Raw genomic sequence first — 14624 nt, forward strand, 5'->3', positions numbered from 1 at the left:
TTTAGTGCTGAAGCAAGCATTTCTATTTCAGAAATGCTCTATGGCCTTCAGATGGCTAGCTAAATATACTTAGCATTCAAGGATTTATGCATTTTCCAACAATCACATTAGACGATGCTCAGATGTGCACATGTGAAAATGTAACTCATTTAACAGAGTCATGAAACCTAAATAAGATACTTCCTCTTACAGGATTAAGGAAAATCATAAACAAGCTGGTTCTTTTCAAGCACATGTAGATGAATCAAAGAAAATGTAATTATAGTTTTAAAAGCTTATCAAGGCTATAGTTCTTAATTTTATACATTTATATAATTAATTTACACACACAGTAGGATTACTAATTGCCTCACATATCATAATAAAACATGACCTGAAAATGATTCATGCATTCTGCTCATTTTGAATATCAAAAGTGTCTAATGACCTAGGCTAGAAATGGACCTGTGAACAGGCTTTTTGTTTTTGTTGTTGATGTTCTTTTTGTTGTTGTTGTTGTTGTTGTTTTCCTAGACAGGGTTTCGCTGGCTGTCTTAGAACTTGCACTGTAGATCAGGCTGGCCATAAATCTATAGAGATCTGGTAGCCTCTGCTTCCAAAGTGCAGGAATTAAAGGTGTTTGCCACTACCGCCAGGGTTGAACTTTAATTTTCATAAAATCCATTCTGTCTCTTAGGTTATTACCTGTACTGGCATACAGTGAAGGGCACCAACTCCAGCCTTGACTAGCATAGGATTCATGACTGACTTGGAACACATGGGCTTCACCTTTCTCCTACTTTTGTATCTTATACAGAAGAAAGGTGAGAAAATAAAACAGGCTCCAAATGACGCACATTGGTAAAATAAGTATTGGCATGAGAAGGCTCAAACCATCAATTAAGAGCAGATTCGGTCATTGACCACTGATTCTCTATTACTCTAAAGCTTGAGCAATTTCATAGTGGCAGTGATCTGAATAGATAACTAGGCATATTTATTTCCTTCTTCCTAACCCCAAGGTAGAATAGGCAACTTTATGAATCATGATTACGAGCTTTGCTTTGTCTTTAATCATTTCAACTTTCTCTCTATATTGGAATGAATAGAATAGATCCTTAGACAGTTCTTCAGAGAAGGGTCAGAGATGATGAGGAAAAAAACCAAGCCTATTCTATGAACATAAGTACAAGGGAATAAGGGTAGAAATGTCAAGATGCTAATCAGGTTGATGCTGAGATGGATGAGGACTGTTCTTACAATTTGTTTCAATTAGAAGTCAACACTTCCTGATCAACTCTACTTGAACACTGATGTAAATTTAGTAGTGAATATTTGGAATGAGATACAGAAAAAAAATGGGAAGGAATTCATTCTCTAGCTTTTTTTCTTTTCATTAAAAAAAAAAAAATCCTTAACCATTCACGTGTATTTGTTAAACAACAAGAGATAACTATAGGGAAACATTTTAGCATAGGTACATACTAGATTTATGAAATCTACACACCTAAATACCAAATTAAAGCTTACATAGAATGGGCTGTTTAGGTGGTACTAATATCTCGCTATCATGAAAACTGATAATCATAGGGCATTGCAGAAGATGTAAGCTGAGAGAGTGGATGTTTACAATAAAAGACCATACCACTAGCTCAGTCACCTCAGCTTGTTTTAGGCATGACAAAAACATGTTTTCCAATAGTAGTTACTGGGCTGTCTTCAAATGTATAAAGTCTACCACACAACCACAGAAGAATAATTTACTTTACTAAGTCAAGGTAGTCCTCAAAGTCACAATTAAAATATAGAGCAGGCCTACCTTTTATAAAGAAGAATAGCAATCACAATACAGATGATAAACACCACGGCAAGGACAGGACCTACGACCCATATCAAGCCTTCCTCTTCATCTGTGATTGGCTGTGGATCCAGATCCATTGACACAACAGGGTCGGAGTATGGGCTGGTTGCATACATCTTCTGAGGATAAGCAGAGTCCATTTTAGTTAATAATGTCTTTTTGAAGGGTATCTTAAGCAATAAGATGACAGAAAAATTATGATATGTATTTAATGACAGGTTGATGCAGTCATATTACTGGGGAAATAATGGGGAAAGAGGGCTGGGTTAAAAGGAAACAAATAAAACAAGCATGTATGAGATGAATTCTACAATGATGGAAATGAGGGATATATAACAAAATCATTTTAAATGGTGTGAATGACTTCAAAGGTACTTAATCCATGGAATTTACAAATATAATTTTATGAAGTCTAAAACACCAACGATCAAGCATCATACCTAGGATGTCAATGTTCTCTTCAAGAGTCAATCTTTCTAAGAAAATCCTCAACAACAGTCACAAGAAGCCTTAATTTTAATTCTTGCTCATGGTTATCCAAGAGGTACCCTGAACAGGCTACTGCTCTTGTCCTTGGAAGTGGAAGGTAAGTTCCAGTTTCTAAAGACACATGCACTAAAGACATGGGACTCAGAGAACATGAGTTGGATCTGACCTGAAACATTAGGCCCTGAAGAATAATATGCATAGTACTAGAAGCTTCTAAGGGAGAGAAATAATCAATAGTCCCACCCAGCTGTGATGCCCATTAACCACAGAAACCAACATGGCATGATACCTCTAAGAGTACAGTAGTAGCACAGATACTTTGGTAGTTACCAACAACACTGTAATTGGACTTGAGACCTCTACATAGAGAAACACACCTGGTACTAGAAACCTAGCTAATAACCTGCAGCTAGGGAAGCCACAGATATTGAAGGCGTTTCTGTAACAGTCACTTCATGAAATTAGCATTATCCCTAAGTACACTCTTAAAATTTATCCTAATATCTACAGATAAAAGTACTTCTCATCCCTCATTGAGGAAACTTCTCTTTCCAAGAGAGAAATATCAGTACATAAAACAAAACAAAACAAAAAAACACATGGACAAATGAAAGCAAAATGGAGAGTTGTCAAGCTCAGTTTCCACTGATACATCTGCAACACTATGCCTGCACCTAAAAGCACAGGGCTCACTGAGAGAGAGCACCATTAATGTAATAGCCAGAGGAACAGGAAGTTTCTATGAGACAGTGTTCCCTTAAAATGGCAGAGAAACTACATTCATGAAATTCTACTAATATAGCTGTCTAAAACAAGACCTGAATGAACAAATATGATACCAATAGACATATTAATGTAGAAGGGGGACTCTTGTACTTTTTATTCTATAAAATTATTAAAAGTAACTAAGGAGAAATCATGTTTTCTAGGAAAGAGCATACTAATTGGTTATTTAATACCAAAAGGACATCCTATATCAAACAGTCCTCTCTGAAAACATATTCATACAAGTAACATTATAATGGCTGAGGAGGTTATATTTATATATTTAGGAACACACACACACACACACACACACACACACACACCATGAAAACAATGAAAGAAATGAGATCATGAATTTGAGAGAGAGAGCAAGGGGAGAACACGGAAGGTTGAAAGGAAGAGGGAAAAATAATGTAATTATATTAATGTCAAAATAAGGACTTTTAAAAAAGCATTAAACAACATTCAATGAGCATGTACACTATAGTAGTATATTAATTTCTATGTGAAAAATAAAGATGGTAGAACTGAGTATTCCTAGTCCAAAAACTGTGAGTCCCAGTGATCTGAAATCCAAACAATTTTGATTGATTTCAGGATATTTTACAGATTTTTGGAGTTAGGACTGTGAAAACCTAAGGAAACATTCCAATGAGTAAGCAGGGACACTTTGAAATCAAAACCACCGTGGTTCTAAGATCTTAGACATGAGACAATCCAGGCCATGAAGTTACAAAGATTTCCCACAGAAATGGCAAACATTTCTCTAGGAAAACAAAGCAGTATCTAATGCAATGTTAGAACACACTGGTCCTTCTCAGCACTCTACATTTTCAGGGCATTTACGTCTACAGTAACAAAGGCGAATGCTAATATTTAAATTAGAAATCAAGATGTATGGATTTGATTACACAGGTTTTGGAAACAGAAATTATTTGAATTTAGAGGGATTTAGTAGCTTCTATTTAAATTTATGACAGCCAACCAGTTAGAAGTTCAGATGCTTTCTCCAAGAGGAACTCTACCACATATCTTCAAAACTCAGTTACTCAATAAAGAATGGGCTTTGTTTCTGTAATGTCCTACTTCAGTCTATTTTGTCACATTTAAGATGAAACATTTTCTTGACTCCACTCTTTTAAGTTCTTTGCTTTACTCCTCTATAGTCCAAAAGTCAATTTACACCCACTGGCTGCAGGTGTCTCCTTCCACTTACACATCTGTATTCACTCAACTGTGACCTGTAGTTTTATTTTATCATTTACTAAATCTAATCGTCTTTCTTCAGTCCTTGGGTTTTAAGTATCTTTTAGACTTGCCTCAGTTTAGCAAGATTTAATAACTAACTTCCTGCCTGACTTTCCTGATTCTGTATTTCACCAAGTCCTTCCTAATCTTTCAAATTGCATGAGCCCTGTGAACTCATTGTCTGACTGGCCCAGCAATCTTCAGTTCTGTTCTTTTTGTTCTTTATAAGGCCAGGAGGTTTTAACTATTTGAATAACAGAGCCTTTCACTTTCAATTGCCTGGACATTCAGGTTCAAATGAAGAGCTTCCCTTCCCTTTTTTATGACACCCACTTCCTCAAATTTTCATTGTGAAAGGAGACTATAGGTTTGACTTTATTAATAACCTAAGGTCAAACTGTTGGTCTCTTAGATACCTCATTAGTTCTCTCTTGTCCATATGCTAACTCTGCATTTTATTAATTACAACTGCTACTGAAGTTATCATCCTAACTTGGAACTGCAAAGCCTTTGAGAGGCTTTCTGGTCATTCCTGTAGGAAATCTGGATACCTTACCATGGCTATCAGAAGCCTTGGCACTTTTGTTTTAAAATTCTTACTGTATTTAACAATTCTATCATAGTGAGTTTTGTTGCTGCATCCTAAATGTTCTATCCCTGCTAATTAACATATTTGCAAGTTCTATAACATTTAGCTCCTAAAATACAACTACTTTCCAAGGACCTATTTATATACTGCCTTGTTCACTAGAGGAATTCAATCCTAACAAACACTGGATAAGAACAGAACAAATTTATTTAGTCATTCATTTCTTGCTTAATGACCTTCATGAGTTTCTGTTTTTAAAGATTGTGTACATATATTTTGTTTTTTGAGATGAAAGTAAATTCCTGGAAGATTTGAGATACATATACTATTTGTCTATTTGTGTTTATTTGTTCTACATTGTATTTAGAAAGTTCTCAGCAAATTTTTGCTGAATAAAGTAAATGAGAGAACAAAAAAAAAAAACCCTCATCTTTTCAAGAGGCTGAGAATGCTAAGACATGGATGGATATAATTTGTTCAAGATAAGCAAATTCAGTTAAGCTTTTAACCTCCATTTTTGACAAAGGTATCTTAAGGCACATATTTTGAACTTTAGTACAAACACACCGGCAGAGAACATGTTTTACTCTGTACCTAAACTTTCTTATTGCTTTCTATTTTATTTACTTCCCAGAACAGAGGTTAAAATGACTTTCAAGATTTTCTATGTATCAAACAGATGAAAACTCAGTATATTTTTTGAACTTTCTGAGATGTAACTGAAAGCAAGAGAGAGAGGAAGGAGGAAGTCTTGGAGCATGGATAGAATACACACACACGCACACACGCACACACACACATATATAATTTACAAATAAAACATATATTACATAACAATTTACATAAAGAACAAGGGATAGAACTTCTATGTCAAAGAAACCCGATTCTTTATATGTTTGTTTTGCTAGGATACCATCTATTTTGTTGGCTAATCTTAAATTGATATAAGTGAGCAAACCAGCTGATTTAAAATTCTTTTTTTTTTTTTTTTTTAAAGATTTATTTATTATTTATTTATTACAAGTACACTGTAGCTGTCTTCAGATGCACCAGAAGAGGGCGTCAGATCTCATTACGGGTGGTTGTGAGCCACCATGTGGTTGCTGGGATTTGAACTCATGACCTTCGGAAGAGCAATCGGTGCTCTTACCCGCTGAGCCATCTCACCAGCCCCTAAAATTCTTTACCATATGACTTTGAGATAATAATCAAAATGTTCAATCACAATAGAAATGTAAAGAAGGGCTTTCCGAAGTCTATGGGAATTTCTAACTTAAGTCAGGAAAGAGGTCTATGTTAAAGTGATAAGAAAGCAGAGGCATAAAATGATACCAGCCTCATGGAAAGTAGAATTTGCTACCTAATAGAAGAGATTAAACAGTATACCATTTAAAACCAGTTTCTGACATTCTTAATTGGAAGCAACAGATTAGCAAAAAGCTCATTGTAGCAGGAGGTTTAAAAAAAAACAGTAGAGAAGTGTTTTTTGGTTCTGAAAAAATGCTAGCCAAGAATTGAGATGATTATAGGTATTATTACTAATCAGGCATAGAGATGTGAAGTTTCCAAATGGACCCAGCCACTGCAAACTGGACACAACTATCTGCTATGAAGTGAATACTGGCACAAGCACACATGACATATAGGGACAATATTGTTAATATAATGGATCACAGTTGGGATCAACAATATGTGGGGAGAGTCCTTAGGTCCTAGGGAAGAACCTACTACTATTATTAAACTAAATGAACACAGTATTAAATTGACCCCTAAAGCCTCATCCTTATATTCACATATTAGTACATCTCTCAACCCTCATCAGAGAAACTTCTTTTTCTAGTAGGAGATGATTAACATAAAGACCCATCACTGGTCAGCATGAAAAATATTAGCTCTAAACGGTACATCTGTATCAATTATATTCCCTCTCCTGACGGCTCAGAGTTTACCACGAAAAGCTAAAAGACTCAGTGATAGTGGATGACTACAAGGAAAGTGTTTTCTAGACACACGAACTCAGCAATGCTTATGCAACCTCAAACAAGACAAAAATCACAGCATGGGAAAACAATATCCCACCCCTAGTTGAGAAGTTATTGGCAATTAACATCTACTGGAGAAAACAGTCAGTGTTCTTCAAGAAAGTCAAATGTGAGAGCTACTCATCCTCCAGGAGACAGCAATTTGAGAGAATGAGATGACAAAATTAGAGGGATGCAGACGTCATCAGTGAGGAGACATCTGGATACGAATGGGAATCCTTGGAAGCCTGCAGACTCCATAGGAATTCCCCAAGGAATGCACCATCATCATTCTGCAGGATTGGGTGAGATTTCCTAAATTCTGTGCTTTACCAAAGTGTTTTAAGTGCATCATCAGAAATATTCCTAGAATTATATATAAAAAAATCCCTCTCAAGTATCTATTTCAATTTTAAAGAAAAAGATGATTTCTAATGTTCCATTCCCCTGATATTGTACTAAAAGATTCAACTACATAAGAGAGAACATCCTGATGTATTGAAATTCCAGGAAGGCCATCAAATGACACTTACAACCAAAGGTAAATGAGGCTCGTTTTGTGTTCTGATTTTTCCATGGGTTAATTCCTCTAGTCATCTAAAGAGAGGCCCTGCTGTACAGAAGAGCACCTGATACAAAGACCTTTCATAAATTGTGGGCTTCTCTTATAAAAAGAGCAGTTCGACTCACTTGTCAAGCTTGTCAGATTTAAGCCTTGATTAGGATACAGTTAGGCATATATCTATTAAATGTTCATGTGAACTGCCACTTTAAACTTCTACCTTCCTTCCAGTCTACCACTTCTCCCACTTTTTCTTTTATTTAAAGCATTCAAAGCAACTGAAGCATAAAATGACACAGGAGGTAGATGAATTACATAAAACAAGACAACTCATTATTTTGAGTACCTTAGGAATTCTCACTTTATTGAATTAGTCTGTAACTTTCTTGGATTTTCCCTGATAAAGTCACTCATACTTTATATAATTGAAGAGGCTGGTTGCATTCACATCTCTCTAGATTCACTGTCTGGTGAAGCTGTGCACTCACAGTTACAGAAGAATAAGTTAAATATCTACCCTAGTCCCTGTTTTCAAACATCGCTATTTGAATGACAGAGCTTTTTGCTTCCTACTAAACCATATAAACCATCTCCAGGATCATGTAACTTTAAAACAGTATTTTTAAATGCAAACCAATTCAAAGAAAGAAGAGAGAGAAATCTTAGAGATTATGAAGAGAACTCTATACTGTGTGTTAGACAGAAAAGTCTGAAGACCTATGTTTTATCAATCTGGTACGTCACATGGGAAATTCCTCCATCTGAGATGCCATCTTATTTATAATGTTGTATCATGCAGAACACTCAGTAATGCTGGAAGGACAAGCAGCTCAATGTTATACTTCCATTAATGACAGCTGGTGAGAAATACTTGGGGTACATGCAGGCACATCCCCAAATAAACATGCAGAAAAGTAGGAAACATAGGCCACGGTAGTTAACTTACGGACTCTGCATGGTCCATCACTGCTAACACAAAGAAGACATATTCTTGTCCACTTTGGAGTTGTTTGTTCGTAAATCCACCATAATGTTTGTCATCCCCCAGGGTGAACTCAGTGGGAAGGACATCAAAGTGAGCAGCAATGTATGGCTTTAATTCAACTTCTCTTCCATAACGGATGCTTCTGCGTTTTCTAGATATCTCCTTAAGCAGCTTAAGGGAAAAGTGACGAACAGAAAAAAAATAAAAGAAAGAACCATAAACAACCAACTTCTTGATGTCTTAGAAGAGAAATTAATCCAGGACTGGGAAGAACCTGATACAGTTTGTTCACCTTTCCTGCAGAAAATTAGCTCAACTGACTCTCCATTGTGATTTTCAAATACTTGCTTCCTCTGAGGTAAGACCCTAAACTGATTTGTAAGGGCCAAAGTATAAACACAGGCTGTTAGACCTTCACTGGAAGCCCACATAATTTCCCACAGTAATAAAATTCTTTAAAAGGCCAATACGACATCATATCCTGTTTGAGGAAGCGCAGCTCGATACACAAAAGCATGGTCTCATGAGAGATACATGACACAGTCAGTAAGCAGACAAATCCATCGAAATGCTAAAGTATGACATGTTTATAGAAGATGTAACCATTTTATTACGGGAATATTTAAATGATGAACATTCTCTAAAGTCTGTAGACATGGAATCTAATGAGTAACTTTGATTTACCTATACTAAGAAGTCGTCACTCATTTCCATGTCTGGCTCAGCTTACCTCTTTCATTAAGCAATTTGTTAAAAATTCTTGATTTTTTTTTTTTAACCATGAGTTGCCTTTTCCTATAATCTAGCTCTGAGGAATAAGTACTTATACAGATGACATGGTAAGTTGGGTGGGTAAAAATAAATTTCAATATCATGAAGGAAAGAAAACACACACACACACACACATACATACACACATACATGTCTTATATTTCTAAGGAAAAAGAAAATCTAATATTAATATTTAAATAATTTATTCCTTTTCATTGTGTTTCCTTGGAAGAAAATCTCACTACTAAATATGAGAACTGATTTTGAAATAATGCAAAGTTATTTTATAGCGTTTAATTGAGAAGTAGCTTCTATTTGTCTTGGGGGACTTTTGAGGAAAGTCCTCATGTTTTAGTGGCTTTTTGGAAAGAACTTTTGTTTTAAATGTCTATGAAGAAAGGGGCATATATCTAAGGAGAAACTAGACAAAGTCTGGCAAACCCAACCTTTATCCTGGTAAACAAAATTAAAGGACTTAGGCAGATTGGGCAGCAAAACTACTATGCTCGGTTTTACTGGAAAAGATATAGTAAATCCAAACTGGCGAAGTTTACTTTGTACAAAGAAATGCTGTAAGAGATGGAGAAATTGAGGGTTCAGCAGTTCAGCACTCCAGATGCTCTTTCAGTAGACTTAGGTTTGACTCCCAGAATAGAAAAGAGTGGCTTACAATCAATCATAAATCCAGTTCCACAGGATCCAACACGCTCTTTTTGCTTCTGTGGACACCAGCATGCATTTGGTGAAGAGTGATACATACAAGCAAACACTCACACTCATAAATTAAAATTTTGAAAACTCAAAGCAAGGAATGCTGGCACAATCAAGACAAGACTCGTAAGGAAATGGTTATTGGTCTCCTCTAAACTCAAATGGTTCTGTCTACAACCACAGGCAATACAGTGAGTTTTACACCAAGTGTCACTAATGTGCACAGCTGACTCAAAATCTACTAATGTGGAAGACAGGCTTCTGGCTATGAAATAATTTGTTCCTAGGACATATATCAATAATATTTCATTTATCATGCTCTGAAAATGTCTGTGAAATTTGAGTTTATTGCTACAACTAAAATTATAAGATATTTAAGGCATTTATAGAAGTTCAGGGGATTACACATGCTCTGCCAAATGTGGATCAAAATTCTATGTATTTATCTATGTAGACATCCTGGTAGGCCACTCAGTTATGCTCCATCTTCTCAGATGAAAGAACAGAAAAATATCTTTTTTTTGTCATACATAGGCTTACATATAATGATGATGATGGCCACATCTCAAGTAAGTACTTATTGAGTACCAGATACTCTTCTAGGAAGCATAAATTGGCTTCCCACAATAACCATGTAAAACAGATCACAATTACACTTAATTCTAAGTGATCAAACTGGGCATAAAAGAATGGTTCTCTGTATGAATAGACTTGATATGTAACAAAAAATGTAAACCACCCACAGAAGAGATGCATATGAGAGATTTTCTACCTAATTTTTATATAATCTAATTTTTATACAAAATCAAGAAATTTAATGCCATATTTAAGTGCTGATCATTTGAATCATTTTTAATCAGTTAGTATGCAGGTAATTTTTGTGTATCTGCTTTTTTTCATTAACATAGATGAACACAATCTTTCCTTTTCCTGGATTTTGTAATATACAAATTATAAAACTCTGATGGCAAATAATTAATATAATATCATACTTGAAAGGTGACTAATAAGGTTATTGTCAATGTTCAATATATGATAGTCTATATAACCCTGGATAAAATACACTACAGATGCTATGAATAGTCTTTTGAAGTTGGTCAATCAAAAACATTTACCATCAGTTGTTTATGTGACTGTATTTCTGCTTCTACTTCACTGATCAAACCCTACTTTGGTTCTGTTAGCATTTCAGATATAGGCAGCTGTCATTATTCATCAAGATCATCGCATGATTACAATTTGCTAGGGTCTATTTAGAAAAAATAAAGTAAGTGCCTCAGGATTAAATATTAGAACATTTTAGTGTTCTTTAGGTCCAGCACAGAAATTTGCTGAAGTGAAACCTGGAATCAGACCCTGTCCCCAAAGAATACCCTTTAGGATGATTCCAGCTTTAAACTTTTAATGGCTTAAGTAAGTTTAAATGATATCAAAGTTAGCCACAATTCTGAAATTATTGCCACATATGAACTCATGACTTTATGACAATGCTTTGAAGGATTGTGCAATGAAAAGCTTTGGCACATTACCTCACTTGCCCTGAAATAAATACAATGAACATTGGGGAGTCATTCTGCCGAAAATTCATTATAACTATCAATGCCTGTTCTGCTCAGTTTGACCTTGAGAACAGGAGTACTAGTCTATGAATTTATCATTCAGATAATAGCCCAGACTAAAAAAAATGATATCAGAATATAATTTTGAGAGCAACTCACTTAAAAGGTCTTTTTAAAATCTCGTATGGGCCTAGATGTGAGACATATGTGTAGAAATCCCCTCTGGCCATCATTCTACTTGATATATTTCCAACAATATAAATTAGTGAATTATAGGCCTTACTGAAAAAGTACTTGGCCAAACACATTTATGCAAAACACATTGCTTTGTCGAACCTAGCGGTACCAAATTCAAACTAAAATTACTACAATGTTTTGTCATATGTACCAGGTTAAAAAAAAAAAAAAAGTCCTGTCTGCAGGGGTCAGCAATAGGCTGAGTATGCAGAAAGGGCCATAGCCACCTCTCATTTGTTCCTCTCCACAACAGTCACAAAATATATTAGATATAATTCTAGAAGTTATATCAAGGGCTTTAGTTCTTTATCAGAAATAATTTTCATTTTCCAGTCAATGCATATCTTATTTCTTCCACCATTAATTCTGCAATGTGGTCTCAATTATATCAGTAAGAAAAGTGGGAAACAACCCATCCTGACCCAAAAGTTGTGAATTAATAAAATGTTCTTTATCAAGCTATTATACAGATTAATGCACCACAACTCAAAGGATGATTAAAATGACCCTTTGTTATGGGACTCAGTAGCACAGACCTGTGGAATTTAATTGCAAGAAAGTTCAATGTCACATAGCCCTATATTTTAATCCATTAGCATTACTGTGCATTATAGAGGTTAAAACCTGGCTGTAAAGGAAAATCACTTTCCATTCCTTCCTATCAAATGGTTTCACATCTAAGAAAAGCATATTACTGAAAGCATTTGATGTCCCTTTTGCCTTGGATCTCAGTGCTTTGAAAACTCATTTTAAATAGGTAGAACTATTTATAGATTCTACAAGTTACCTTTGCATTTAAAAATCCAATTTCAACAAAAATGTGGAAATGACAATTCTATAACTCAGCTCTGAACTATAGACTGACATGGGGTTAACTGCTTAGAGAAAGGATCCTGTTTCTCTAACATCATAACTGACAGAAAGCAAACTGACAACTAAGCTATGTGACCACATTTCTGAAATGTGTCATTTTGTACTGTAGCCACATCACCTAATCACTAGACAGTGACACAAGAAGAAACCTGACCTTGAACTTGTCTAGCCTTCAGAGCCTGAACAAATTTAACGCATAAAATAGGTAGGTGAGGATGAGGCACATATGTAGAGATGATGCACATCTGCCAAGGGATGCGAGCCCAACCCCAAATCCCCCTTTGTTTTTGTCAGAACTCATTTACCTTGTGCAGACACATTACAAAAACATCAACAATCCCTTGAAATGCAGTTAGGGAATTAATCATTGCCCTTCCTCCATTTTGTACTAATCTGAAGTAGAAAGAATATACAAAAATAATATAATTATTATGAGATATGGACCATGTTGTAAAAGAACCACACACATTAAAACCTCATATATCTTGATGTTGGAGGGACTTATAAACTTACAATATTTTGTTTAAAAAAGTCTCTGTAGTGTTTCAACTGTGACTCCTAGTCTCTGTATGGTCATGTTTGAAATTTGGTAAATACTCTGTATCAGTAAAGAGTACAAGTGAGGTAGGAGAAACGGCTCAGCAGTTAAGAGCACTTGTTGCTCTTACAGAGGACAGAGGCTTCCTTTCCCAGCTTCACTTTGGGACTAACAACCATCTATATGCCCAATTCAAGGGGACCCAGTACCCTCTTCTGATCTCCACAGGTACCATGAACATACACAATATATAAGCACACACACACACACACACACACACACAGGAAAAACACCCATAATCTTAAAACCAGATCTCTTTACAAAGTGCCTATATTTCAAGAAGCAGCACTAAAAGCATGTAGTCAATAAGACTTTGGAGTCAATGTCAAAGTCTTCAGTGTTTGCTCCATTTTATCCTGCATTCCCTTCATTGCTCAGAATTTTGCCTTCCCGCACCCCACCCATACTAAAGTGCACTTTGGATTCTGAAAACCTACGGAGCAGAGAGTAAGGAAACTCAATGTTTGGGAGTCAGTAAAACTCTATGAAAATATGAACCTTTAACAGGTGAAAAGCAATGTGCTATAAAGTGCACGCAGCATTTGAAAGCACCTTGGCAAGTGCCAAACTAAGGCCTCCAGAATTTTGCTAAGAGTAATGACATCACCTTCCACACTTCTGCATCATGGCTACAATGGGTAGGTAGCAAAAGAATAAGGACAACACAGATAAAACAAACTGTAATCTTTTAATTAAAACACAGATCTTTGATAGAATTCCTACAGTACAGCAAGCTGCCTTTACTCATTTGCTCAGTTTTCCAGGCACACCATTGCTGAGACCTGAATAAAGTGTGGAGAGTCTGCCATAGAATGACAAAAGACAACAAACACACAGTTACCTCATCTAACTCCATTTCATCAGGGCTCTCCCAGGGCTTGATGAATTTCCCACGAGACTTCTTCAAAGGCACAATTATAATGTAGTAACCCCTGTTTAAGAATGAAGAAACAAAACCATAGTTCAGAGAAGAGAGAAAATGGTTACAACCTTTAATCTTTTACAGACCAAACATTAAGACAGAAGAAAAAACTATGAATGTGGGGTGACTCATCTATTTTTTATAGTAAGAAAAAAATAACCACTTATTTGTATAATTATAAAAATATGTGGTAGGTGTCAATGTGTGATCTTGATGACTTCATATGATAATTTCACATGGTTGTATGCTCATTATTAAATATCCCAAACATAAGAGATACTTTTGTTAGGATCCTGCCACTAGACACACCTAAGCTGTATTGAAATGCTCCACTTCAGACTGATGCACTAAATATTTTTAATATTAACTAATAAAAAGTTTTTTAAAAGCCAGGCGGTGGTGGCGCACACCTTTAATCCCAGCACTTGGGAGGCAGAGGCAGGCGGATTTCTGA

The 14624-nt window shown here is 35.6% G+C and overlaps 1 protein-coding gene across 47 annotated transcripts in view; it reads right to left on the reverse strand.

Moving 5' to 3' along the window:
• Positions 1 to 14624, reverse strand: part of Ptprd (protein tyrosine phosphatase receptor type D) — a 2240535-nt gene that overhangs the window by 125679 nt on the left and 2100232 nt on the right. For 39 of the 47 annotated variants that reach the window (XM_031377713.1, XM_031377695.1, XM_031377712.1 and 36 more), the window contains 3 exons: positions 14090 to 14180; positions 8461 to 8670; positions 1799 to 1959 (listed from right to left, as the gene is read on the reverse strand). In XM_031377713.1, coding sequence (XP_031233573.1) covers positions 1799 to 1959; positions 8461 to 8670; positions 14090 to 14180 — 462 coding nt within the window. The remainder of the gene's footprint in view (positions 1 to 1798; positions 1960 to 8460; positions 8671 to 14089; positions 14181 to 14624) is intronic. The other 8 variants (XM_031377696.1, XM_031377694.1, XM_031377709.1 and 5 more) reach the window with 2 other exon arrangements.

The sequence above is a fragment of the Mastomys coucha genome, unplaced genomic scaffold, assembly GCF_008632895.1.
Source record: "Mastomys coucha isolate ucsf_1 unplaced genomic scaffold, UCSF_Mcou_1 pScaffold18, whole genome shotgun sequence".
Lineage (NCBI taxonomy): Eukaryota > Metazoa > Chordata > Mammalia > Rodentia > Muridae > Mastomys > Mastomys coucha.